The following is a 25,840-nucleotide window of genomic DNA, read 5'->3' as shown; positions in this document are numbered from 1 at the left end:
TTTGTGGACAGAAAGCTCTCACAAAGAGTAGTGAGATTATGACCAGATAACCTGTTTTTTTTTCGTGATGTTGTTTGAGGAATACATACTGTCCCAGGACACCAGAGAGAGAGAACATCCCTGCTTTGTATTTCTTCTCTGTTTTCCTACCTATTGTCGATATCCAGCACAGTTGAAAGAGGAAATGATTTTACAGTGAGGAATCTTTGCTGGTTCTCATTACTGCAGCTTTCTCTGAATGCTCCTTCTTCTTGCTCTTCTGGCTGCAGAGCCTTCAGTTACTTTGGCCCCTCCCTAAACTCTTTTCCTAAACTTCTGCATGACTCTTTCTCCATTTATTAAAACACACCATTGTGTCTGAGCTTTTCCTTGGAGGTCCCCTTCTCAATCCTCCCTTGCTTAACGCCACTTTATGAAGTAGACCAGTAAGTAGTCTCTCAACACCAGGTTAAAGTCCAACGTTTATTTGGTAGCACGAGCTTCTTCATCTGGTGACTCAACAAATGAAGGAGCGTCGCTCCGAAAGCTTGTGCTACCAGGTAAACCTGTTGGACTTTAACCTGGTGTTGTGAGACTCCTTACTGTGCCTATCCCAGTCCAACGCCGGCATCTCCACATCATATTTATGAAGCACCTCTCTGTAAAGGTAATATAAAAATGGAAGTTGACTTTTTTTTTGCATCCCCCATTGTGTCCCATTGCCTGACCTCAGCGCTGCATGTTCCAGGGCAGAGCCAACACCAAGACCTCATCAATGGGGTAGTGTTAGGTTATTTAGCCTTTTTTTAAATAAAGACAGGATCTTAAAGCAAAATTGATTGGCATTATACCATTTTTTTTGTTAGGCATTAAGGCACTCTGCTGTTGTGGATTTTACTTAATCATAAAAAATAAGCAATAAATGTTGATACTTGGCACACGTGGCTGCAATAATTTAAAATCCCAGATAATGCAATTCTAAATTCTCTGTACCAGGCTGGATAATACAAAGGGTTCTGGCAGTTGCTAAGCTGACAGTTTTGGGGTTTGTCTGCACGGTTGTAGGGTGTGAATTTGTAGTTGCAACTCTTTACCAAATCTGTTCTACACGTCACCCGTCCTCCCTGTGAAAGTGAGGTGCAGAATGGGAGCAATCCTGTCCTTCGTTACAGCTGGAGAAAGGGTGAGTCAACTCTCCCCAACACTGTACCAGCTTTCTCTCCCCTTTGTAACTACTGACAATTGTTTTAAAGATTTATTACGGCTGGGGAACAATGTGTAGAAACCTGAGTAGAAACGTTAAGTACATTATGAGGGAAAAAACTAGAAAATTAATTGTGTATGATTGGTCTATCAGATTCCTGGCAATTAAATCTATCTCTAAACTTTATATTTGTATTTTATTAAAGCTGCAGCAATACGCAGGGAGCAAAGAAGAGGATGTTTTTGCTCAGGTTCATGGTGTGAAAATTAGTTGCCTGCTGTTTACTTAAGCAGAAAGACTTTGCCAAACCAGGAGCCATGGATTGCTACAGCTTCACCGATGAAAGCTCTCTCCAAACTGAAATGCATCTGCCTTTGCTATCAGACAGTGAGTTGCCCATTGCCAGTAATATCCAGAGACAAGAATTCATCTCAGACCCTGATGATATTATTTATGCAGGAATGACAAGTATAGAACTTGATTCTAACCTGGAGGCGGCAGAAATTCCTGGCGATCCATTTGCTGACAATGTAGATCTATCCTTGTATACTGTAGATAAGGGATGTGACTCCCCAAAGATTCCCAGTGACTCCACGGACACAGATTCTCCACCCATGTTGCTAGGTACTTGAATGTACATGCGTTTCTTTTTAAGTGCAGCAGTGCTATTGTAACTATTTTGCTGCTGGGATAAATTTGTTTTTATGTTGGTTCAAAGTAAATCCCCGGCCAAAATTACTAACAAAACTTTTACAATTCTGATAGGGCGGCACAGTGGTTAGCACTGCAGCCTCGCAGCGCCAGGGACCCAAGTTCAGTTCTGGCCTCGGGTCACTGTCTGTGCAGAGTCTGCACATTCTCCCTGTATCTGCGTGGGCTTCCTCCGGCTGCTCCAGTTTCCTCCCACGCTCCAAAGATGTGCACGTTAGGTTCATTAGCCATGCTAAATTGACCCTAGTGTTAGCAGACTAAATATGTGGGGTTACGGGGATAGGGCCTGGGTGGGATTGCGATCAGTGCAGATTCGGTGGGCCGAATGGCCTCCTTCTGCACTGTAGGGATTTTATGGATTCTAGGTAATAGATGTTATTAAAATTTATGCATTGAATTCCTTCATAGCCTGTTTGGGAAAGGAGCTACCTAACAGGCCCACAGTCAGTATCTTGTTGATGATCAGTTATGATGTGGATATGCCGCCGTTGGACTGGGGTAAACAGTAAAAAGTCTGACAACACCAGGTTTAAGTCCAAGTTTAAAACTTGTGAGTTTACTATCAAATAAATCGGTTGGACTTAAACCTGATGTTGTCAGACTTTTTACGATGATCAGTTAACCAGAGCAACAGTGGGCTTTTACAGTTGATCTCAATGTCCGTAGGAAATGGAAAATCCTCCAGAGTTTATAATTTATTGCAGCTTAGAAAAAGTTATGTCAACGCTGCATGCAAAATGGATCAGAACTTGCAGGTGATTCCCACCTCAGTTGAATAGCCTGACAACTTCCATTGCCTCGCCCCACACAGAGGGCTGTGTCTAGACTTCACCAAGAGTCAGTTCCTTCAGAAGAGCAGACAGAAATACTGGGGAAGAAATTAAACACCTGGAATTTCCACAAGTGTTTTATGCTGTCCCTTTCTCATTGTAGGCAGAAACCATTCAGAACTGGCAGAAGCAGTCATTAATGCTGCTTTTCCTGGGGTCCTGCTGAAATGATGGCAGGGGATCAGAGAATGCCTGAGGAAAGAGTACCCTATAACATTAAAAAGTTTGACGTCGTAGATGCTTTGTGATTACCTTTAGATTGGCACCAAAAAAGCCAATTAAGAAGACAATTCAAACATATGTAGTGTGTGGTAAACAGATGACATTGGCAACTTCCTGGAAGAAATAATCTGTGTACTACTGTAAATGTACTGTATTCTACTTCGTGCATTATTTTGTACTCCCTATTTAGTCATGCTAAGCCAGACACTCCAGTATTCTAAAGTGAATGCACTTTATTCATTCCCAGAAGATGCTTGAATGCAGTTTTGATTGACTTACTTGTGGAAGCTCTCAATAATAGTAAGGCAGGAATCATTAGGTAGCATAGTGGGTAAGAGAGACTTTACCTCCTGTACACAAGTAGGTCATTAGCACAGGTAAGTCAGTCTGCCTGTCTGGATGGTTCCTGCTGGGCTGGTGTTCCTTCCATTGTTCCTATTGTCAGAATGCTGATGCTGCAAAGATTGCCTTTCCTACTTCTGTGTTTCACTATGAAAGCAGCTAACGCAGATTTTGTGACATAGTTTGTAGTACTGCTGCTTAGATGGTATATGAATTTTTTTGTGATTATGTTCCATGGGTTTAACAACTAGAACCAAATCTGCATGTAGATGATTTATGTTTATAATTTTTGATGTTAACACTTTCACAGAGACAGCAAGGGTTATGGGAATAGCGTGGGAAAATAGCACTGAGGATGAAGATCAGCCGGGATCTAATTGAATGGTGGAGCAGGCTTGAGGGGCTGAGTGCTCTGCAGGTCCCATTTCCTATGTTACTAATTACTCTTTGTTTGCCTCCATTTATCTCTCGTCTTCTAAAGGTTAGCACTCAGTTCCACAAGTGGGAAATACCTTGTGACATCTCATCTGTGTTAGCCTAAATACAATTATGAGCAGGTTTTTTTGTGTTGGTAGGCATGACAGCGAAACCCAACTCTATTCCTGCCTGATGTCTACACAACTTGAACTCATATACACTTTAATGCATTAAAAGTCCCAAGGCAATTCACAGAAGTGTTATTAAACTAAATTTGATGCCGAACACTCAGTTATTTAGGACAGGGGACCAAAATCTTTGTCAGAGGTAGGTTTTAAGGAGGTTTCAAAAGAGTAGAATGGGGCCGAGAGGTTTAAGCAGGAAATGCCAGAGCCTGGGGCCTTGGCAGCTGAAGGCATGCCCTCCACTGGAGGCATTTAAAATCAGGGCTGCTCAGAATTGGAGGAGCACTGAAAGCCACTCTTCAAAACCATGCGTTAGAGGTTGCTGGGCTGCCAGTTCAGATTGAAGGATCTGCTAAAGGCATGTAGCAATCTTCTGAGACCTCTGGTTTAATAGAACATAGAGGGCTGCACTAACAGGATTGGAGAGCATTGAGACTCTGTTTTCCATCAACTGAAAAAGCACCTGCTCAATTTATGCTGGAGTAAAGGTAGCAATAAGTTCAAACCTGGTGGATCCTGTTTGGCAATTGAGCATACATGCTGTCCTTGCTTGATAAAGGATCTTTTTGACTCAAGAAACAGCTTGAAATGAATAGAAAACAAATGAATAGAAAATGCAGCACAGAAGCTGGCCGTTCAGCCCAACTCATATATTCTGATCTATAATTGAAATGCATATTTCATCTGTAAACAACAAAAAAATAACTGAAATATTACTCGTTTTTCCTATCGACATTTTACAGGTATTAGCCCTCTTCCCCAAAAGAGTACCCCTGAGAAAGGTGCAAGCAAAAGTGAGGGGAAATACGGAGGGCTGCAGAAGAGAAGGCGTCTCTCCACAAGGTATTCTCCTCAGCAAGCATTCCAGGTTAGCAGCACACATGTTTATTCATCCAGTCAGTCTTTTAGAGTTCCAAAATAAGCTGCATCCAGCTGTTTATAATCTGCGGTACATCCAGCTATTTATAATCTACAGTATAATCTACAGTTTGACCTCCCTATTTTAAACAAAACTTGAAAGATGTTAAAAATAGTATAGTAAGTTCTAGTTTGTTCAGTAATAATGGAATATATTAGGGAGATCAATCATAATTTCAATATTAAAACCTGTCAATATTTTACATGGCACAATGGCAGAGTGGTTAGCACTGCTGCCTCGCAGAACCAAGGACCTGAGTTCAATTCCCGGCTTAGTCATTGTCTGTGTGGACTCTTCACGTTCTCCCCATGTCTGTATGGTTTTCCTCTGTGCGCTCTGGTTTCCTGCCACATTCCAAAGATGTGCAGATTAGGTTGATTGGCCTTGCTAAATCATCCCTTAGCGTCAGGGGGACTAGCTAGGGTAAGTGCATGGGATTACGGGGATAGGGCTTGGGTGGGATTGTGGTCGGTGCAGACTCAATGGGCTGAATGGCCTCCTGTATTGTTGAATTCTATGATCCATTCCACACTGCTAACCCTTCTCAATCTATGTCTATGTGGGTTTCCTCTGGATGCTCCAGTTTCCTCCCACAATCCAAAAGACTAATGGTAACTACGTGCTAAATTCTCCCTCAGTGTACCCGAACAGGCATCGGAGTGCAGCAACTTGGGGATTTTCATAGTAATTTCATTGCGATGTTAATGTAAACCTACTTTTGACTAATTAGTAAATAAACTTATACATAAACCATAAGCTTATTGAATTGAATTTGTAGCGATAATAGACAGTTAATTTCTGTACTTTATTGTCCAGGAATGCAGCCAATGCGGAAAGTCATTCAGCAGTGCCAGTGCCCTGAGCAAACACTACCTGACACACAGTCATGAACGTCGGCACGTCTGCAGGATCTGCAGTAAGGCCTTTAAGAGACAGGACCACTTGTAGGTGAACATTATTGAACTCAGGAATTCGAGTTAGTTGTTTTCTCAACAGACTTCCCTGCTGCATCCAGAATAAAACAATATGATATGTTTCTTTTTAATTCATCCCAAATCAGATGCAGGTTGGATTTGTGGAATGAAATTGGGCATTCTCAGTGTCCATGTGGTCTGTAGTCTTGTAAAAGTGCCTCCCTGGCACCATCCCACCAACTGCCACGTGAGATGTATGACCAGTTAATCTGCAGCTCTGGGCTTTGGCTGAAGGATGATTATTAGCCTGAAACATAGAACAGGACATACCACTAGACTCAAAGGGATGGTTTTTTAATTCATCCATGGGGCATGGGCGTCGCTAGCTGAGTCAGCATTCATTGCCCATCCCTAATTGCCCTTGAACTGAGTGGCTTGCTAGGCCATTTCAAAGGATGGTTGAGAGTCAGTCACATTGCTGGGGCTCTGGAGTCACATGTAGGCCAGACCATGTAAGAACGGCAGATTTCCTTTCCTAAAAAATGTTAATGAACCAGATGGGTTTTCTGACAATCGACAGTGGTTTCATGGTCATCAGTTGATTCTTAATTCCAGATTTTTTTTTTATTGAATCCTAATTCCACCATCTGATGCGAACCCGGGTCCCTAGAACATTAGCTGAGTTTCTGGATTAATAGTCTAGTGATAATACCATGAGGCCATTGCCTTCCTAAGGTACTAAAAGCTAACATGAATAATGACGTGGAGATGCCAGTGTTGGACTGGGGTGGGCACAGTAAGTAGTCTCACAACACCAGGTTAAAGTCCAACAGGTTTATTTGGAATCACAAGCTTTCAGCGTGTTGCTTCTTCTTCAGGTGAATGAAGAGGTAGGTCTCATAAGCATAGCCTATTTAGATACAGACTCAGGTGCAAGATAATGGTTGGAATGTGAGTCTTTTCAGTAATCAAGTCTTTACAGGTACAGATAGTGCGAATGAAGAGAGGGATAATTACAGGTTAAAGAGGTGCGAATTGTCTCACGCCAGGACAGTTAGTAGAATTTTGCAAGCCCAGGCCAAATGATGGTGGACCCCATGGCAGCCTTCAAGACACACGACAACACAGAATCGCCGAGCAGAAACTGATAGTCAAGTTCTGCACACAGACCGGGATCTTTAGTTCATGACGCCCTACGTGTAAGCCTCATCATTTGACCAGGGCTTGCAAAATCCTACTGACTTGTCCTGGCTTGAGTCAATTCACATCTTTTTAACCTGTGTTTATACTTCTCTCCACTAGCACTGTCTGCACTTCTAAAGATTTGATTCCCTTTAAAGACTTGCACTCCAATCATTATCTTGCAGTTGTGTCTGTCTATATAAAAAGTAACTCTCCACTCATGCAATGAAGGAGCAGCACTCTGAAAGCTCATGATTCTGCTTAAACCTGTTGGACTTCAACCTGGTGTTGGGAAACATCTTACTTACAGGAATAACTATTTTCTAGGTCTAAAAATAAAGCTGTCCATACTTGAGTTTCTCCTCTAATACCACACTTGTATGTGAATGACACATTCTGAAGATAACTTAAAAGGGAATTGGATAAATGTTTGAAAACACTGCAGGGAGAGTGCAGCTAATTGGATAGATCTTTCACAGAGATGGGCCAAATGCATCCACATCGGATTTTAAATTAAGTCTATTGATACATGTAGTAATAAGTTACATGGAGGAAAATGTCACTGAGACTGGGCTTGCTCTTTTAAAAAGAACTATTATCAATCAGAGTTAAAAGAGATAATAACTGAGTTGTTGGCATTTAGGTGGTAAGTATTTGCTGGTAGATAATTTTAAATAAACTGTAGGAAGAAGGTTTAAGTTACACGATCTTACGCAAACCCCAAATCCTCTGAAAGGGTCACAGTGCCCTCCTCCTAGTGGCAATGAGAATACCACCTGCAATTTATTTTGTGATAGTCTGGTCAAAGCTGTATGTTGGCGAGGCTTGTAATTCAAATCCGCAAAAAGTTGGGTGAACAGCAGTAGAGGGTCAAAGGGGCAGTCGGGCTTTCTCATAGTCAAGTTGAGCTTGGCAAATGGATGAGAGAAGTAGCAGAAAAACCGAATGCTAATTTCATCAAAGGACACAGAAGCAAGATTATGAGTGTGTACGTGTGATTTTTTTTCCTAAGCGTCTGCCTAATGATTATTTATGATACTTAACACAAGTCTGTTCCATGAGAGATAATAATAGGATTGCAAAGCATGGTCATATTACTTAACAAGCATTAGGAGCAAAATTTTATTAATAGATGCACTTAGTGAAACATTTTATTCTGTTCTGTCTCTTAGATCTGGACATTTGCTAACGCACCAAAAGAATAAACCGTATGTTTGCATGGAGCATGGATGCGACAAGAGTTATTGTGACTCTCGATCCTTACGCCGTCATTATGAAGTTCAGCATGGCTTGTATTGTCAGAGGGAACCCTTTGCTGACAGCAGCTCTAAAGACGTGGATTCAACAGAGAGCATGCTGTACCTACAGAGCGGACACACTCAGACCCTGCAGTGTGAAGTGGGAATAACGCAGAGGTCTACACAAGTTGAGCCTCTTTCTCAAAGATCTTCCCTGCCAAACCGAGAACTGCTGAGGCCCCTAACAAGCAGCTTAAGCCAAAAAATACCTTGTGAAACCGGAGCCAGTGGAAGCAAAATCACGTTGCACTATCCCACACAAACTCACGCTACAGCAAGTGCGCTCAGTAGTCCGAGCATTTGTTTGTCAGAAAGGTCAGGCACTGTTCGGCAAGCCAAATACAACATAATGCAAAGAGAGCATTCTTCTGGTTTAAACTGTAACATGTCTGATCCATACAACAGAGTCAACACTTCTCATTTTTCTGTAGCAGATCCCGGTGTCTCTTGTGTAGAGAGTCTCGATTCTTACGTTATGGATTCAGTGATTCCTGGGAGACCCTCACAGCCTGCACAGTATACTTTGGAGTCTTCAAGACCAGCAAGTTGGCCACAAGCCGTGAGTACCAATCATACATTGTCAAGAAATGAAAGTGTTTCCACCAGGCAACAGCCAAGTCAAGATCTGATGTGGACCAACAACTTAGCAACTTACAGTGGCAGCAAAGGAAGCTATTCTTATATTGTCCCCAATTCCCAGCCCCCTGAAGAAGTATCTGCCACTTTTTCAAGTGGTGCTTTGCATAAGCTTGACTCATTTGCCCAGGCATTTACGAGGCAGAATTTAGATATTCAGTCAAAACCCTCTGTTGCAAAGCCCCAGGGTGAAAATTCAGCTGCACCCGAATTTGATGCTTGTGGAAATGTCTTCAGACAACTTTTGAGCTACAAAGCTAACTTGAACCAATGGCAAGCCTTCCCTGAACAGAAACACCAAGTACTGCAGGAACAGTATTCTCTGCAACACCAACAGCAGATAGCAACCTCACTCTTTACACAGGTCTACATGGGAGAGCAGGAGGCCTCCCCAATGCAGAATCAAGACCAATTTCAAAACCATATGCTCCAACTGATCTCTGATACTCAATACAACCTGTCTCAATCCCAGAATTCGGTAAGTCAATCACAGGTGCTAGTTACCCAGTCCCAGCATGTACTTACCCAGAAAATTCCATCCCAGATTCAGAATAATGGATCCCAGTTGCATCATCCCTCAGAATTAGGGCAAGATTTCCAGCATTCCTTAAGACAGGAAACCAATCCTTCATTTTTACAATTCCAAACCACCAAACAATGCCAGCTCTCCAAGAACATTCTGCCTTTCCATCCACAAGATACAGAAAGTACGGAGCAGCAGGCAGGACTGGGTTTGCAGCCTGTGCTAAGGGGTGTCTCAGATTGTCACAAGAAATCCAAGAAGAGTCCGTTCAAGGCGCAACATCCTCCTCAGTCAGTGTGCGAAGAAGAAATTGTTCCGAGTCAGTCACCATCAGAGCAGCTGGAGGGTTGGTCACTCCCACCCTGCAACAACAAGAGAGGCAGAATTTCTAATAAAGATGTGTGTATAAAGCATTACAGTGTAACAAGTAAATCCAGTAAGAGTGTGTCAGTTTCGCGAAAGGAGCGACAGAAGTTAGATCCCAATTGCACTGCACCTCCTAGTCAGGTGGCTATGAACTCCTTTTCTGTTCAGAATTCTTTGACGAGGAGTATGGAAGACTGTCTTCAGAAAGCATCTTGTCATGCTAGTGTCCAGGTAATTAATTTAATTTCTCTTTAGGCTTTTCTATTTCTTCCTCTTTCTTTTTCCTGCCCTCCTCATGAAAGTACCGACTTAATGGAGTGCAGATTTGCAGCTGGCAGTAACGCTCTTGTGCCTTCCCCCAAGAATTCAGTTTTCCATGAGTAAGTGAAGGTTGACAGGCATTTTGACTGAGAGGACGTACAAGCCTGATTCTTCCGAAGATTATAGGAATGGGACCTTCCCTAATCCAGAACAATTGTGGTGCTCCAACTATAGTCCCAGATAAGATGTTAATGTACCACAAGATCAAACTGGAGCTAGGATCTTGCAATGTATGTGGCTTAGTACCCCACAGAGCAATGCATATACCACATTTCCACAGGGGAAAGCTTTGTTGTATTTGTTACTGTGATAACTGCCGGTCAGTGGAAAATATGGGCTGAAATTTCATATGGACAGAATGCCATCATGAGTGCCACTGCACTGCTGGTGTGCTGAGAGATGTTTGCGGGAACTCTACTGGGAACTCCGATTCTGCGATGGGCCAACATTGGAAATAACCATTGGCCTCAGGTGGGAATTTCTGGTCACGCTCGAGCGAGGCCGTAAAATCCCACCACAGCACTGGCCTCTCGTCCACCTAGTACTCATACAATTCTTGTGCAGCGTTTGTCCTCCTTTGAGAGTACACAGGCCTCGGAGCTGTATTTCCAGGGCGAGAACAGAAATGTCCAGGTGCCACTGTTGATGGCTAAGTTTGAAATAGGACATTTTCTTGGTTTTTCTTCGTGCTGGAGGACAGCCTGTATCAGGTGAATTGTTTTGAAAAGCAACAATACAATACAAACAAAACAGGGCAAATTGATCTGAGCCAAAGAAGCAAACAAAGTGATACTAAAAAATACCTACACACAAAATAAAGACTGATTCCCTAGAAGTGTAGGATGGGTAATTCTAAAACTGTTACTGGTGGATGTGTGCCAGTGGGCATATGCTTTGTTCCAGCTTTTAAAAGTGCACAGCACTGACCTCCTGCCAATGGAGCGACGCATTGGAATTCTGGAGCAGCTAGGACCTAACAGAATGACCTAATGGAATAGCATAGCTCCAGCTTTTGTGCCTATGAGAAAACACAGGGCAAGCAAAGTCGTGTAGTTGAAGCCAAACCTGCTCCGCATCTGGACCACAAGAATAGAACTTCAGGCCTGTTCTAACCAGATTTTGTGTGTGTGTGTAATATCCTCATGGGGCAGAGTGTGTGTGTGTGTAATATCCTCATGGGCAGAGTCCCTGAGGCCATCCTAACAAGATATGAGGTACTTGAGGTGGTGACCTTTGATTATCCTTCATTTGAGGCAAGCTACATATCTTACGACATACTTGATCAGAAACTGACAACATGGTAACACTCAGAACAATGTGTTCTTGTTCAGCGTAACATCTTAGAACCACAGGTACTGTTTTTGTTTTGTAAGAGTTTAGAAGTCTTCCTGCATAAGGAACCCCTGGAGCTATCTACATGTTTATCACAGTAACGTTTTACATGGATTTTCACAGTATCTTCATTGTTTTGATTTGATTTATTATTGTCAAATGTATTAATATATAATGAAAAGTATTGTTTCTTGCATGCTATACAGACAGAGCATACCGTTCATAGAGAAAGAAACGAAAGAGTGCAGAATGTAGGGTTACAGTCATAGCTAGGATGTAGAGAAAGATCAACTTAATGCGAGGTAGGTCCATTCAAAAGTCTGACGGCAGCAGGGAGGAAGCTGTTCTTGATTCGGTTGGCACGTGACTTCAGACTTTTGTATCTTTTTCCCTGACAGAAGAAGGTGGAAGAGAGAATGTCTGGGGAGGCGTGGGGTGCTTGATTATACTGGCTGCTTTGTCAAGCAACAAGAAGTGTAGACAGAGTCAATGGATGGGAGGCTGGGTTGTGTGATAAATTGGGTTACAGTGTGAATGTAAGCCTACTTGTGACTAATAAACTTTAAACCTTTAAAAGTGTTTAAATCTTTTCCTGGGGACCCCTTACAAATTTTGCCATCCATTACCCTAAAATTCCAAAAGACTGTCAGCTGCCTGAATGGAAATAATGCTGGAAGGTCAACAAATACAAAAGAGAGAAAAAATATAATTATCAAGACACTGCTTGAAGTGTATAGTGCAGCTGGCCCCCGAAAGGACAGAAATTTCATCATCTCAGACCTCTTTGAGATCACAAGTCCCACTTTAAATACTTTCTTATTCTATAATATAAAAGGTATAGAATAGCACTGCAAACGTTAAGCACTTTTAATGCTTTTTTAAAATTCTGCTTGCAAAGGCCTCAAAATATTCCAGGTTGTAAAGCTCTTTCGAACCTTCTGTTGTCCCGTATGTAATGAGCTTTGATTTTTCAGGATGAAGATATTTGCAGTCTTTCCAACTTGCCACAAGAGGGAGATGGATCGTCAACTGTGTTGTGGTATGAGATTTTCCTTTGTTAAAAAATCTGTAGAGAGGATGGACAATATAGGCTCATGGTTCTATTGATTTGGGGTGGGGGGAGGTGGAGGATGAGCAAAGTGCCATTGAGTAGTGGGATGCAAGTTTCTACCTGTGTCACTGAACAGTGAGTTGTTGATTTCTATGTGATCTCTCTGGTGGTTTGGAATAAAAGACAATTCAGTAGGGCATTCTCTGTCAAATATCTAGTCAGAGGCCTAGGAGCAGACCACCATCCTATCCTCTCATCCAAAACAGTGTGAAACATAAGGGAGACCAGAGAAGGATGACCCCTGTATGTTAACTTAAAGATTAATGATGTAATGTGCCAAATGTGCTTTGTTAGAGATAATTTAGGCAGAGTGCATCACAAGTGAACACTAATACCAAATGCCTGGCTCCCAAACCTCCTTTTGGGCCTAATGTAAACGATCCAGTGCACGTAAGGATGCATTATATAGTGGAAGCTCAGGCTTGGCAAGTGCCCTGGACGTACATCGAGCAACAACATTAAGGGGCTGGTGAAGGAGGATTCCCCAACACTTGAATGTTCCCCCATTGCACCCTAGCCACTCACCATCACAACTTGGGGATATATAGCTGGGGTCAAAATCCTGGAATCTCCTCCCTAACAGCACCGTGGGTGTACCCACACCACATGGACTGTAGTAGTTCAGGAAGGCAACTCACCATTACCTTCTCAAGGTCAGTTAGGGATGGGCAGTAAATACTGGCCTACCAGCAACACACATCCCGTACGTGAACAAAAAAACTACTCCGTTTTCTCCTATTCCTAAGAATGTTTGCAAGTAGTCATTTCAGAAAATTGTAAAAAAAACAATTGTAGATGATTACTTTGTTACTGATGTGGTTTTAGATTACTAAGATAGTTATAATACAACTAAAACCATTTACCCTAGATGTACTTTCTCAAATGCTGCTGTGCAGTTTACCATTTTGTGTACATTTACAAAGGCACCAAAATTTAGTTGTAGAAGCAGTAGTGCCACGTGTTATAAATCATGGTGGGGTGGCATGGTGGCACAGTGGTTGGCACTGTTGTCTCACAACTCCAGGGAACTGGGGTTGATTCCCGGCTTGGGTGACTGTGCAGAGTCTGCATGTTCTCCCCGTGTCTGTGTTGGTTTCTTCTAAGTGTTCCGGTTTCTTCCTATAGCCCAAAAGGTGTGCTGGTTAAGTGCTAAATTCTCTCTCGGTTTATCCAAACAAGTGCCGGAGTGTGGCGACTAGGGGATTTTCACAGCAACTTCATTGCAGTTCTAATGTAAACCTACCTGTGATACAAATAAATAAACCTAAACTTAAAGCAGTTTGTCCTGATCCTTCCCACTGCCAATGCTCCATGTGGCCTGGGTCACTCTGTGTTCCTGGGACTCTGCTGTGCGCCAACCACTATATCCTACAGTGGCACTATGTACAAAAGCTACTGGCCTCTGGCCGGCAGCTCTTGGTAGGTGAGACATAAACTGCCAGGGTTTTAATTCCAGGAGAAGGCCAGCTGGTGATCCCACCACTGCCTGCATAGGCCTGTGGTTCGACAGGCTTTCCTGAAAAGCGCGGGTCTCTCTTTGGCAGGGGAGAGCCCTGTGCCTTGACAAGATTCTGCTCCATATTTGAGACTTCCAGTGTTAATTGTCTTACATTTTTCTTGGTCTTACCCGACCTTCAATCCGCAGCAGGGACGTGGTGAGTAGCAGCACTTCCCAAAATCTGGATGAAAATGAAGAAAACTTCAGGTGCGAGAGTTGTCAAGGTGTTTTCCATTTTCTAAAAGGATTAAACTGCCACACTTGCCCAAGGGAAGGAACAGGAAAGCAGCATTCATTGGAAGACGGCGTCAAGTCACAGAAGGTTAGGGAAATTATACACATTTCACTTTGGAAAGTCAAGATCAGGCAAATTACCCTCACTGCATTAGTGGTGCTGTCGGTTTACGTATGGGGAACTGCAATGACTGAAGCTTGTGAACCTACTTTTAGCTTCAGGAGAATGCTGATGTAGCTGTGTGTGCCACAGAAATGCTCTTAAGTAAGAAATGCCATGGGTTAGTTAGTTACAAGAAGCAGAGCGGATTGATATGACACTGAATAGCCACTGTGCTGCCCAAAGCACCCCTATGGGCGGCTCGGTGGCACAGTGGTTAGCGCCACTGCCTCACTGCCACGGACCCAAATTCAATCCCCCGCCTGGGTCACTGCCTGTGTGGAGGTTGCACGTTCTCCCATGTCTGCGTGGGCTTCCTTTAGGTGTTCCGGTTTCCTACCACAGTCTGCAAGGCATGTTGGTTCGGTGCATTGGCCATTCTAAATTCTCCCTCAGTGTACCCGAACTGGTGCCGGAGTATGGCGATTGGGGGATTTTCACAGTAACTTCATTGCAGTGTTAATGTAAGCTTTACTTGTGACACTAATAAATAAACTTTTCAGATGATTGTAAGTTTAAATCCCACCATGGGGAGAACTTGATACCAGTAAAAATGTACATTGTGAGCTGACCTGATTGTCCTGTGTAAAGGAACCAAACTAGTTTCTAATGCTTTTCCTTCCATGGCTGGGACCCACAGTCTTCCATCTGGGAGCTAGTACAGCTCAACTCACTCACTGTTCTGGACTTCAGTGATTCATTTGCTGAGGTTTTACAATGCTTCAGAACAGATGAGGTACGATTGTCATTGGATTCCACCAGTTTAATGTGAGAAACTGCTGAGGATTTTCAGCCTATCCCACCCCTAGCTATACCACTTAATTACAATATGTACATACAAATATGCAAATTAGGAGCTGGAGTAAGCCATTTAATAAAATTGTAGTTGATCTGATTGCGGTCTCAACTCCACATTCTGCCTACCCCTGGTGACCTTTGCCTTAAAAAGTATTCAGTTACCTTGCCGCCGTTGCTGTCTGGGTAAAAGAGTTTCAAAGATTTACAGTGTCTGTGAGAAAACGTTCTTCTCATCTCCATCTTAAATGGAAGATCCCTTATTTCTTCGATGGAAGACCACTTATTTTTAAACTGCATTCCCTAGTTCTAGCCTCTCCTCCATATGCAAACACCCTCTCAGTATCCACCCTTTCAAGTCCCTTCAGGATCCTTTGTTTCAATAAGATCACCTTGCAGTCTTCCAAACTCCAATGGATACATGGCCAGCTGTCCAGCCTTTCCTCATAAGATAATACCCCTCATTCCAGTTGAGTGAACATCCTCTGAACTGCTTCTGAAACATTTAAATCCTTTCTTAGAACAGGAATACTCAAGCTGTGGTCTCACTAGCACCCTGTACAACTATAACATAATTTGCCAATTTTATATTTCATTCTCCTTGCGATAAATGACGTTCCATTTGCCTTCCTAATCACTTACTGCACTTCCATGCTAACTTCTCGTGATTCATGTTCAAGGCCCCTTGAATCCCCCTGTACCTCAAGAGTTCTGCAATCTCTGTCCACAGATAAATTAGGGCGATGGTACCTCATGGCTTATGTTAATAGACTAGTAATCTCGGGCCAGGGCTAAGCTTGACTTCATGAAACCAACCATGGCAGCTGGGAAATTTAAGTAAAAGATCTGCAGTAAGAAGCTGGTACAGTAATAGTGACCATTGATCTGAAACCAAAAGAGAAAATGCTGGAAAATCTCAGCAGTTCTGGCAGCATCTGTAAGGAGGAAAAAGAGTTGATGTTTTGAGTCCAGACGACCCTTTGTCAAAGCATCATCTGGACAAAGGGTCTTTGACAAAGGGTCATGTGGAATCGAAACGTCAGCTCTTTTCTCTCCTTACAGATGCTGCCAGACCTGCTGAGATGTTTCAGCACTTTTTCTTTTGGTTCCAGATTCCAGCATCGGCAGTAATTTGCTTTTATCCAGTGACCATTTATATACTGGATTATTGTAAAAACAGGACCCCTGTGCTGAAACCTTTGATCTCATCCACGGCTGGCATTCCTCTGTGCCGCTGCAATGAATGGATTTTTTGGCTGAGCGCCAGATTCCCCAGCGGGGCAGGAACGAACAAGATTGGAGAATCCTGTCACTAGTTTACCAATATCCTTTAGCGAAGGAAAGCTGCTACCTTTCCTTTGCTGGCTGTCACACCTTCTGAAATGGCCTTGTACCAAATCTGTGCAAAAATGTCACTGAAGTATGGTAGTGGTGGTTCATAAAAGCAACTCACCAGCACTCAAAGGATGGGCGGTAAGTGTTGGCCTTGCCAGCAGTGCCCACAACCTGTGAGTGAATATTTGAAGGAGAAGGGGTGATAACAACAGGTTTTCTTCTATCAACAGGCTATTTCTAACTAATCTGACAAAATATTATTTTGTAATTCTAACTTTAGGTGACTGACAATGGAATTGAGAAAATGGAGCATGGTGGATTGTTCTTTCAATACCTGGAGGACAAACTCAGTGCTCTTCTGCTCAAGAAGCCACTAGAGGAAAGTGTGGTGATGCCTCTAGTGATCCCAGTCTCAGTACCAGTCAAATCTGTCAGTTCCAAGAAAGATGGCAAACTGGGGAAGCCTGAAAATTTCCCAGTAACGCCAAGGAAGTCAGTCACAACAAGGCTGACTGATTTAATAGTGTCCTCAAACGACAGCTCTGCCCAGGTGAGAATGACCTTGTAGTCATCATACAAATGGACTTGATTATCAACCCCTGCAGCACGCAACAGAAGTGGAAACAGCAGTAGCTGGAAACAAAGCAGCAAGTCATCACCTGAACTTGGAAAAGATAACTATATTTCAGAAGGGATCTTTCATTAGAGGCAATGTGGGAATTCTGCTCTGGTTTCAGATTTCCAGCATTTGTGGCTGTTCTTACTCGAGATACTTGGGAGTGGACATATTGCAGTGTGTGTGAACAAGTGTTTCATTCAGTGTAATAGTCTCAACCTCTTCTTTATAGCCAACAAGTTATGCTGCGAGGGGCTAATATTTGTTTGGTGACATCACACAGCAAAAGACGGCAGGGGGGGATTTTATGGCCTTGCTCGTCCCGAGATCAGTGGGCCTTTCCCATGTTCGGCTCCTTGCCCCTCTGATTCCTGTGGCAGGTGGGGCGATAAAATTCCAGCCAAGATCTCCTGAAAGCGCAGCACTCTCTCAGCGTTTCTCTAAAATATATATCACTTCAGAGATTTATATTTTGACATGTCTATGAATGGCACAGTGGTTAACACTGCTGTTCCACAGCGCTAGGGACCCAGGTTTGATTCCTGGCTTGGGTCATTGTTTATGTGGAGTTTGCATGTTCTCCCATGTCTGCATGGGTTTCCTCCGGGCGCTCTGGTTTCCTCCCACAGACCGAAAGACCTGCAGTTAGGTACATTGACCCGAACGGGCACTGGAGTGTGGCAACTAGTGGAATTTCAAGTACCTTCATTGCAGTGTTAATGTAAGCCTTGTGACTAATAAATAAACTTTGAGATTTATATGTTGCAGGTCACCGAAACTGGCAAACAAGCAAATGTGAATTGCAGAGGCCACGCCAAAAAACAACGGAGGAAGCGATCTCGTCCAGAGCCTCTCTTTATCCCATCTCCAGCATCAAATCAGACTGGGGCATCACCAGGGATGGTGCTGTACCAGAGTCATATGCGCTCCCCTGTTTGCTTAGCTGACCACCTTCTGGAGAAAAATTTTCAACCTCCGCCATACACGCCTCCTCCTATGTTAAGTCCCATCCGTCATGGCTCAGGGCTTTATTTTAACAGGATATGTTCTTTGTCAGGGAGCAAGGCACAGCACACAACATACACTCCTAAAGGAATCCTGGGCAGTGCTGGAGGTAAAACTGTTTTTCAATGCTTTACTAATTTTATCTTTTACTGGTGTTTACTACTTAAGGTTTTTGTGTAAACTTAAATCTCTCCGATCTTAAAGGCTTCAATGTTATTGCTTTCAATGCAGTAAAATGAATCCACAAATTTATGGAGTAACAGAAGAACAAAGAAAATTATAGGCCCTCCAAGCCTGCACCGACCATGCTGCCTCACTAAAACCCCTAACTCTTCTGAGTTATCCCTCTATCCCCACCCTATTCATTTATTTGTCAAGACACCTCTTAAAAGTCACATAAATTCTATATAACTACCACATTGGGTCTTTTCCTGCAGTATTGGTGCACAAGGCAGACTTTCATCTGTTTCTGTAATTAGTCCTCGGAAACAGAAGTCCCTTCACCAAAAATCCCTTCATTTCACAAGTCGGACAACAGCATACAGAGTGCTTTCAGTTAGCCACCTACACTCGGAGTTCCAGAGGAACTGACACTCCTGGATAAGTACAAAGCAGGAGGGTCCCTGATTGGCCTATCAATTTGGCCCTTATTCAGGGAGTACATATTCTAACACCTCAATTGCCTGATTAAATTCATTACAGTTTCCATAATGGCTGTTTTCCTGGAACAGTTCACTGGCCTGTTAGCTTGTGGGCCTCCACTCTGCATTAAACATGGCTGACCAGGAGCCTCTTCTCTTATCGCCTGTCATTGGTGTGTGTTGGAAGGATGTATCAACCTGTTGACTGCGTTATGAACACATCTTGGCCATTAAGTCCTGGGGTGGTATTTGAACTTATGCTTCTTGCTCAGAGGCAGGAGTGCTGCCCGCTGCCCACTGCACGACAAGACCTCCACAGCTGTCATGATGTGAAGTTACTTGAATCTCTGGTCCTTTAAGATGACAAGTAAAGCAAGTTGCTGGTACCAATGAGAGTGAAAAATAACCCTGTTCCAGCAGTTTCAATAGCTGTTGACATTTTTAAAGGGGCTCTTTATAAATGTTTGCTTAATATCTAAAAGATACAATTTTCTCTGAAGGGAGTTCTGAGCTTAGTTTGATTTACAGGTTAAAGAAGGAATTAAAGGATTGAGGGTAAAGATAGTTTGTTTTTGGAAGAAGTTAAGTACGTAAGTTTTAAAAAAGATTTAGGCTTTCATGACTAGGTCTTGAAATCTATATTAGATTTTTAGAGCTTTATTTCATCTGTGCATGGCTTTTGGCCTGCCCAGAATGCAGGCCTGGGTGGTTTGGCATGGAATATAAGCAGTCATGGAATAAGTGAGATGCATGAGTTTGCGTGGGGGTATAAGAAGCCATTGGGTTAGGTAGAATCATGAGTTGGCATGGGGTATATAGGGTTGTTGGGTGGGAGGGTGAAGAATAGAGTGCCTAAAACCTTGCAAGACAACTGGGACAAAGTCCCAGGGAACTGAGGCAAACCTTCTAACCAGCTACCTTGACACTTGCCTGCTCCTGTGGTCGTCTAATGTAACACCGCTGTTTAAGAAGGGAGGGAGGCAGCAGACGGGAAATTATAGGCCAGTTAGCCTGACTTTGTTCATTGGCAAGATTTTAGAGCCCATTATCAAAGATGATTTTGCAGACTATTTGGAAGTGCATGACAAAATAGGACTGAGTCAGCATGGCTTCATCAAGGGGAGGTCATGTCTGACAAATCTGTTAGAGTTCTTTGAGGAGGTAGCAAGGAAGTTAGACAAAGGAGAACCAGTGGAGATGATTTATTTAGATTGCCGGAAGGTCTTTGACAAAGTACCGCATAGGAGACTGTTAAATAAGTTAAGAGCCCATGGTGTTAAGGGTAAAATCCTGGCATGGATAGAGGATTGGCTGACTGGCAGATGGCAGAGAGTAGGGATAAAGGGGTCTTTTTTCAGAATGGCAGCTAGTGACTAGTGGTGTGCCTCAGGGGTTAGTGCTGGGACCACAACTTTTCACAATATACATGAGGAAAGAACTGAAGGCACTGTTTCTAAGTTTGCGGATGATACAAAGATACATAGAGCGACAGGTAGTATTGAGGAAGCAAGGGGGCTGCAGAAGAACTTGGACAGATTAGGAGAGTGGGCAAAAAAAGTGACAGATGGAATACAATGTGGAAAAGTGCGAGGTTATGCACTTTGGAAGGAGGATTGGAGGCATAGACTATTTCTAAATGGGAAAATGCTCAAAATCAGAAACACAAAGGGACTTGGCAGTCATTGTTAAAGATTCTCTTAAGGTTAACGTGCAGGTTCAGTCAACAGTTAGGAAGGCAAATGCAATGTTAGCATTCATGTCAAGAAGGGGTAGAATACAAGAGCAGGGATGTACTTCTGAGGCTGTATAAGGCTCTGGTCAGACCCTATTTGGAATACTGTGAGCCGTTTTGGGCCCCGTATCTAAGGAAGGATGTGCTGGCCTTGGAAAGGGTCCAGAGGAGGTTCACAAGAATGATCCCTGGAATGAAGAGCTGGTTGTATGAGGAATGGTTGAGGACTCTGATTCTGAACTTGTTGGAGTTTAGAAGGATGGGGGGCGGAATCTTATTGAAACTTACAAGATACTGCAAGGCCTGGATAGAGTGGATGTGGAGAGGATGTTTCCACATGTAGGAAAAACTAGAACCGAGGGCACAACCTCAGGCTAAAAAGACCATCCTTTAAAACAGATGAGGAGGAATTTCTTAGCCAAAGATTGGTGAATTTGTGGAACTCTTTGCCGCAGAATGCTGTGGAGGCCACTCATTGAGTATCTTTAAGACAGAGATAGATAAGTTCTTGATTAATAAGGGGATCAGCGGGTATGGGGAAAAGGCAGGAGAATGGGGATGAGAAAAATATCAGCCATGATTGAATGGTGGACCAGATGCGATGGGCCTATTGGCCTAATTCTGCTCCTATGTCTTATGGTCTACTCTTTGTCTGTGAGCACGATTCTATCCCACACCTATCCCCTGCGTGAAGATCCTTGGTTGAAGGGGCAAGATGGGATGCTTCCCATCTCAGTAGCAAAAGCCCAGGCCCATGACTTGAGACACATTATTGGATGTCAGTTACAGGTATGCGCTGGCCTAATGCATTTTTGTTGTAGGACTAAATTTTGTTTGATGCTTCATATAATTCTGATCTTTCCAGATGGTGTCGATGGAATTTATAGTATCTCTGTGGTTAAAGATGACTCCATTGTCACCATAGAACCGTAAGTTATTTATTCAATCTCAGCATTAATTATCTAGAGGACAGAAGCTTATTTTAATTTCTTCCTTGGGTGTGAGGAGAACATTTTTTGCATAACTAATGTCATTCGTAGAAATGTTCTAAAATAGTGGCTTGCAGCAAAACAGGTTCCAACTTCTTTCTGTTGATTATAGTACGCTGAGCTTTGCTGGAAAATGTGCGCATGTGAATGATGAGTAAGGGAATGGGGCATCACGTGTGTGTTGTGATGTTCTCCCACTCACCCACCCCTCTAGCTCAGTAGATCATTAACATGAACTATGCTAGTGTACGCACCCAATTAGCAAATTACTTTGTATAAAATGAAACAGGAAATGCTGATCTTGCAGCATGTGAGTCCGTGTCATTCCTCCTTCAGAGCAAATTATTTTCCTCATTTATGAGATAAGGATATAGCTGGGAAGGTCACAGTTTTCTTTCCCAATTGGTCTTGAGAAGGTGGTGTTCTGTCATCAGGCCTATGTCATCAAATGATGTAGTTTAAAAATTAGAGTAAAATTAGACAAAGAGGTTGACCCACTCTTCCGCAAACAGCAACTGCTGCTAGAATAATTGTTAATTTTATATCTTTAGTTGTTAGATTTTTGTTAATCAAAGCTAGTAAGAGATGTGGGGCAAACTTATATGAAGATAGGTTGCAGACTACCTCATTGAACAGAACAGAGGAAGGCAAATGCAATGTTAGCATTCATGTCGAGTCTACAAGAGTAGAGGCTGTATAAGGCTCTGGTCAGACCCCATTTGGAGTATTGTGAGCAGCTTTTGGCCCCACATCTAAGGAAGGATGTGCTGGCCTTGAAAAGGGTCCACGGGAGGTTCACAAGAATAATCCCTGGAATGAAGAGCTTGTCATATGAGGAACGGTTGAGGACTCTGAGACTGTACTCATTGGAGTTTAGAAGAATGGAGGGGGTGGGTTTTATTGAACTTACAGGATACTGCTAGGCCTGGATAGAATGGACGTGGAGAGGATGTTTCCACTCATAGGAAAAACTAGAACCAGAGGGCACAACCTCAGGATAAAGGGAGGTTTAAAACAGAGATGAGGAGGAATTTCTTCAGCCAAAGAGAGGTGAATCTGTGGAACGTTTTGCTGCAGAAGGCTTTAAGACAGAGATAGGTAGGTTCTTGATTAATAAGGGGATCAGAGGTTATGGGGATAAGAAAAATATCAGACATGTTTGAATAGCAGAGCAGACTCGATGGGCTGAGTGGCTTAATTCTGCTCCTATGTCTTATGGTCTAACAGGCTCGAGGGGCTAAATGGCCTCCTACTGTTCATAGGATAATTAAATGGCTTGCAAGTTCATTTCAGAGCATCAACCACAGATTTATTAACTGTATTTTAATTCCTCAGCAGCTGTGGTGGAATTTGAACTTGTTTGACCAGGTCACTAGTCCTGGCCTTTGGATCACTAATCTGATAACACAGTCGCTACGCTATCGTACCCGTTAATTGATGATGGCGCAAAAACAAAATACTGGCTTCCAACCTTAGTAAGATGTCCTAAGAATTTGTTTCCTTTTTGATACATCCTCATGGACAAGCCATTTGAGATTGGGATCTTTATGTATCAAGGATTGTGAGTTTTCCATTATTTGTCGTAACTTCTTTGTAACTTGTTTTAGGCACATTAACATTGGGACACGGTTCCAGGCAGAGATCCCGTTACTGCAAGACAAGTCATTGGTTGACGATAGTGTTCACCAAGCAGACCTGGTATGGAAACCATGGGATGACATTGAAACCAATGAAATCACTCAGGCAAGAGGTGAGTTTGTTTGTTCATTGGATTTTTATTTTGGAAAATGATTGTCTCTATTGACGCAGATGGGCCAAACACAGGCAATTGGAACTAGCTTTGGGATTTAAAAAAAAGGGGTGGCATGGACAAGTTGGGCCGAAGGGCCTGTTTGCATGCTGTAAACCTCTATGATTCTGAGATGGAGATAAATGACTTGGAATTAATCACCATTACAGAGACATAGTTACCAGGTGATCGAGGGGAGAGGATGTCCCAGAGCTCCAGTATCAGGGGCGGTGGGGAGAGGGTGTCACACCTCCAACACTGGTGGGGCCTTCAGAGAGAGGCATTTCCTGCCCGAAATCGGGGAAATGTCACTTTCCCATCCTACCCACTCCTAAAAACTGAGGCTGGGCGGGTTTCCTGCCTGTGGCTCTGCCCGCATAAGTGTACAATTGCATCTGGGTTTGTGAGGGCTGAAGGTTCCTTGAGGGAAGCCCCACTCCTAGCACCCCGCCCCCTCCCTTCCTGGCCCCCACCCCCAACTCAGAACCCATCTGGGTGGGGGAGAGTCCAAGATTCTGCCCCAGGGGTGGGAAATAAATACTCCAGGGTACTCAATAAGTAGAAAAGACAGACAGAAGACAAAGACAGGCAGATATCCCTGATAGTAAAAGATGACAACAGTGTTAGTGAAAGAGGACCTGGCCTCAGAAGATCACGAAGTAGAGTCAGCGTGGGTGGAAATTAGGAATAGCCAGAGTCGGAAAACACTGGTGGTTTCTAGGCCTCCACACAGTATACCATTGGGCTAAAGAAAGTCTAAAGAATAAGTTATTGTTGCTTGGAAAGAAAATGTAATAATTGTGGGGGACTTTAGTCTGCATATAAATTGGGTCATCAAATCGGCATGAGTGGTCTCAAAGTTGAGTTTGTAGAATGTTTCTGTGACAATATTTGTTGTGGAACCAACTAGGGATAAAGCTATTATGTAATGAAGCAGGGTTAATTAATAATGTCATGTGAAAGGTCCCATGGGAATGTAATCATAATACTATTGAATTCCATGTGAAGTTTGAAAGTGACTGGCTAGCAATAGAAAGTGGAGAATGGGCACAATGGGGCTTTTTCAGTTGGGCACGCAGTGATTAGTAGAGTGCTCAAGGATCAGTGCTGGAGCCTCAGCTGTTTACAATCTATATTAATGAGTTGGATGAAGAGATAGAGAGTAATGTATCTACATTTGATAATACCAACTAGGTGGGAAGTTAAGCTGTGGGGAGGACACAGAGAGGCTGAGAAGGGAAGAGGCAGGTGAGTAGGCAAACGAGATGGTGGATGGACTGTAATGCAGGGAAGTGTGAAAGTATTTACTTTGATCATAAAAACAGAAAAACTGAATATTTTCCGAAAGGAGTGAAATCTGTTAAGTGTTGATGTTAAGTGTTGACAGTATAATTAAGAAAGCCCACCAACGCCTCTACTTTCTCAGAAGACTAAAGAAATTTGGCATGTCAGCTATGACTCTTACCAAATTTTATAAATGCATTATAGAAAGCATTCTTTTTGGTTGTATCATAGCTTGGTATGGGCTCCTGCTCTGCCCAAGACTGCACGGAACTACAGAAGGTCGTAAACGTAGCCCAATCCATCACACAAACCAGCCTCCCATCCATTGACTCTGCCTACACTTCCCACTGCCTTGGCAAAGCAGCCAGCATAATTAAGGATCCCACACACCCTGGACATTCTCCCTCCCACCTTCTTCCATCAGGAAAATGATACAAAAGTCTGAGGTCACGTACCAACCGACTCAAGAACAGCTTCTTCCCTGCTGCTGTCAGACTTTTGAATGGACCTACCTCGCATTAAGTTGATCTTTCTCTACACCTTAGCTATAACTGTAACACTACATTCTGCAGTCTGTCCTTTCCTTCTCTATGAACAGTATGCTTTGTATAACGCACAAGAAACAATACTTTTCACTGTATGTTAATACACGTGACAACAATAAATCAAATAAAATCAAAGAGACTTGGGTGTGTTGCCACAAGGAATGCAGAAAGTTAGCATAAAGGTCCAACAAGCAATTAGGAAGGCAAATGACATATTGACTTTATTGCAAAGGGATTGGTGTCTTGCTAAAGTTGTACAGGGAGTGCTGTAATAAAATCAAAAGCTGGAAGTCTGAGATAAAAACAGAAAATGCTGGGAATATTCAACAGCTCAGGCAGCGACTGGGGAGAGAGAGATGCTGCCAGACCTGATCTTGATTTGATTTTTATTTATTATTGTCACATGTATTAACATACAGTGAAAAGTATTGTTTCTTGTGCGCTATACAGACAAAGCATGCTGTTCATAGAGAAGGAGAAGAGCAGAATGTAGTGTTACAGTTATAGCTAGGGTATAGAGAAAGATCAACTTAATGCAAGGTAAGTCCATTCAAAAGTCTGACAGCAGCAGGGAAGAAGCTGTTCTGGAGTGGGTTGGTACACGACCTCAGACTTTTGTATCTTTTTCCCTACGGAAGAAGGTGGAAGAGAGAATGTCCAGTGTGTGCGGGGTCCTTAATTATGCTGGCTGCTTTGCGATCCATTTGGTGGATTGAAAAGCCCTC

The 25,840-nt window shown here is 43.0% G+C and overlaps 1 protein-coding gene across 1 annotated transcript in view; it reads left to right on the top strand.

Annotated features, from left to right (window-relative positions):
- The first annotated feature begins 1,500 nt into the window (after positions 1-1,500).
- LOC145362137 (zinc finger protein 541-like) overlaps positions 1,501-25,840 on the top strand; it is a 45,356-nt gene continuing 21,016 nt past the window's right edge. Inside the window, exons 1-11 of the mRNA XM_080218194.1 lie at positions 1,501-1,713; positions 5,626-5,753; positions 8,078-9,317; positions 9,825-9,959; positions 12,356-12,420; positions 14,138-14,312; positions 16,795-17,064; positions 17,899-18,195; positions 18,925-18,949; positions 21,374-21,437; positions 23,105-23,247. Of these exons, the coding sequence (XP_080074320.1) occupies positions 1,501-1,713; positions 5,626-5,753; positions 8,078-9,317; positions 9,825-9,959; positions 12,356-12,420; positions 14,138-14,312; positions 16,795-17,064; positions 17,899-18,195; positions 18,925-18,949; positions 21,374-21,437; positions 23,105-23,247 (2,755 nt within the window). The remainder of the gene's footprint in view (positions 1,714-5,625; positions 5,754-8,077; positions 9,318-9,824; positions 9,960-12,355; positions 12,421-14,137; positions 14,313-16,794; positions 17,065-17,898; positions 18,196-18,924; positions 18,950-21,373; positions 21,438-23,104; positions 23,248-25,840) is intronic.

This window comes from Carcharhinus amblyrhynchos, unplaced genomic scaffold, assembly GCF_965287045.1.
Source record: "Carcharhinus amblyrhynchos unplaced genomic scaffold, sCarAmb.v2.hapA scaffold_37, whole genome shotgun sequence".
Classification (NCBI taxonomy): Eukaryota; Metazoa; Chordata; class Chondrichthyes; order Carcharhiniformes; family Carcharhinidae; genus Carcharhinus; species Carcharhinus amblyrhynchos.
Note: the sequence above shows the minus strand (reverse complement) of the source record. Positions and strands in the feature narration are given on the sequence as shown.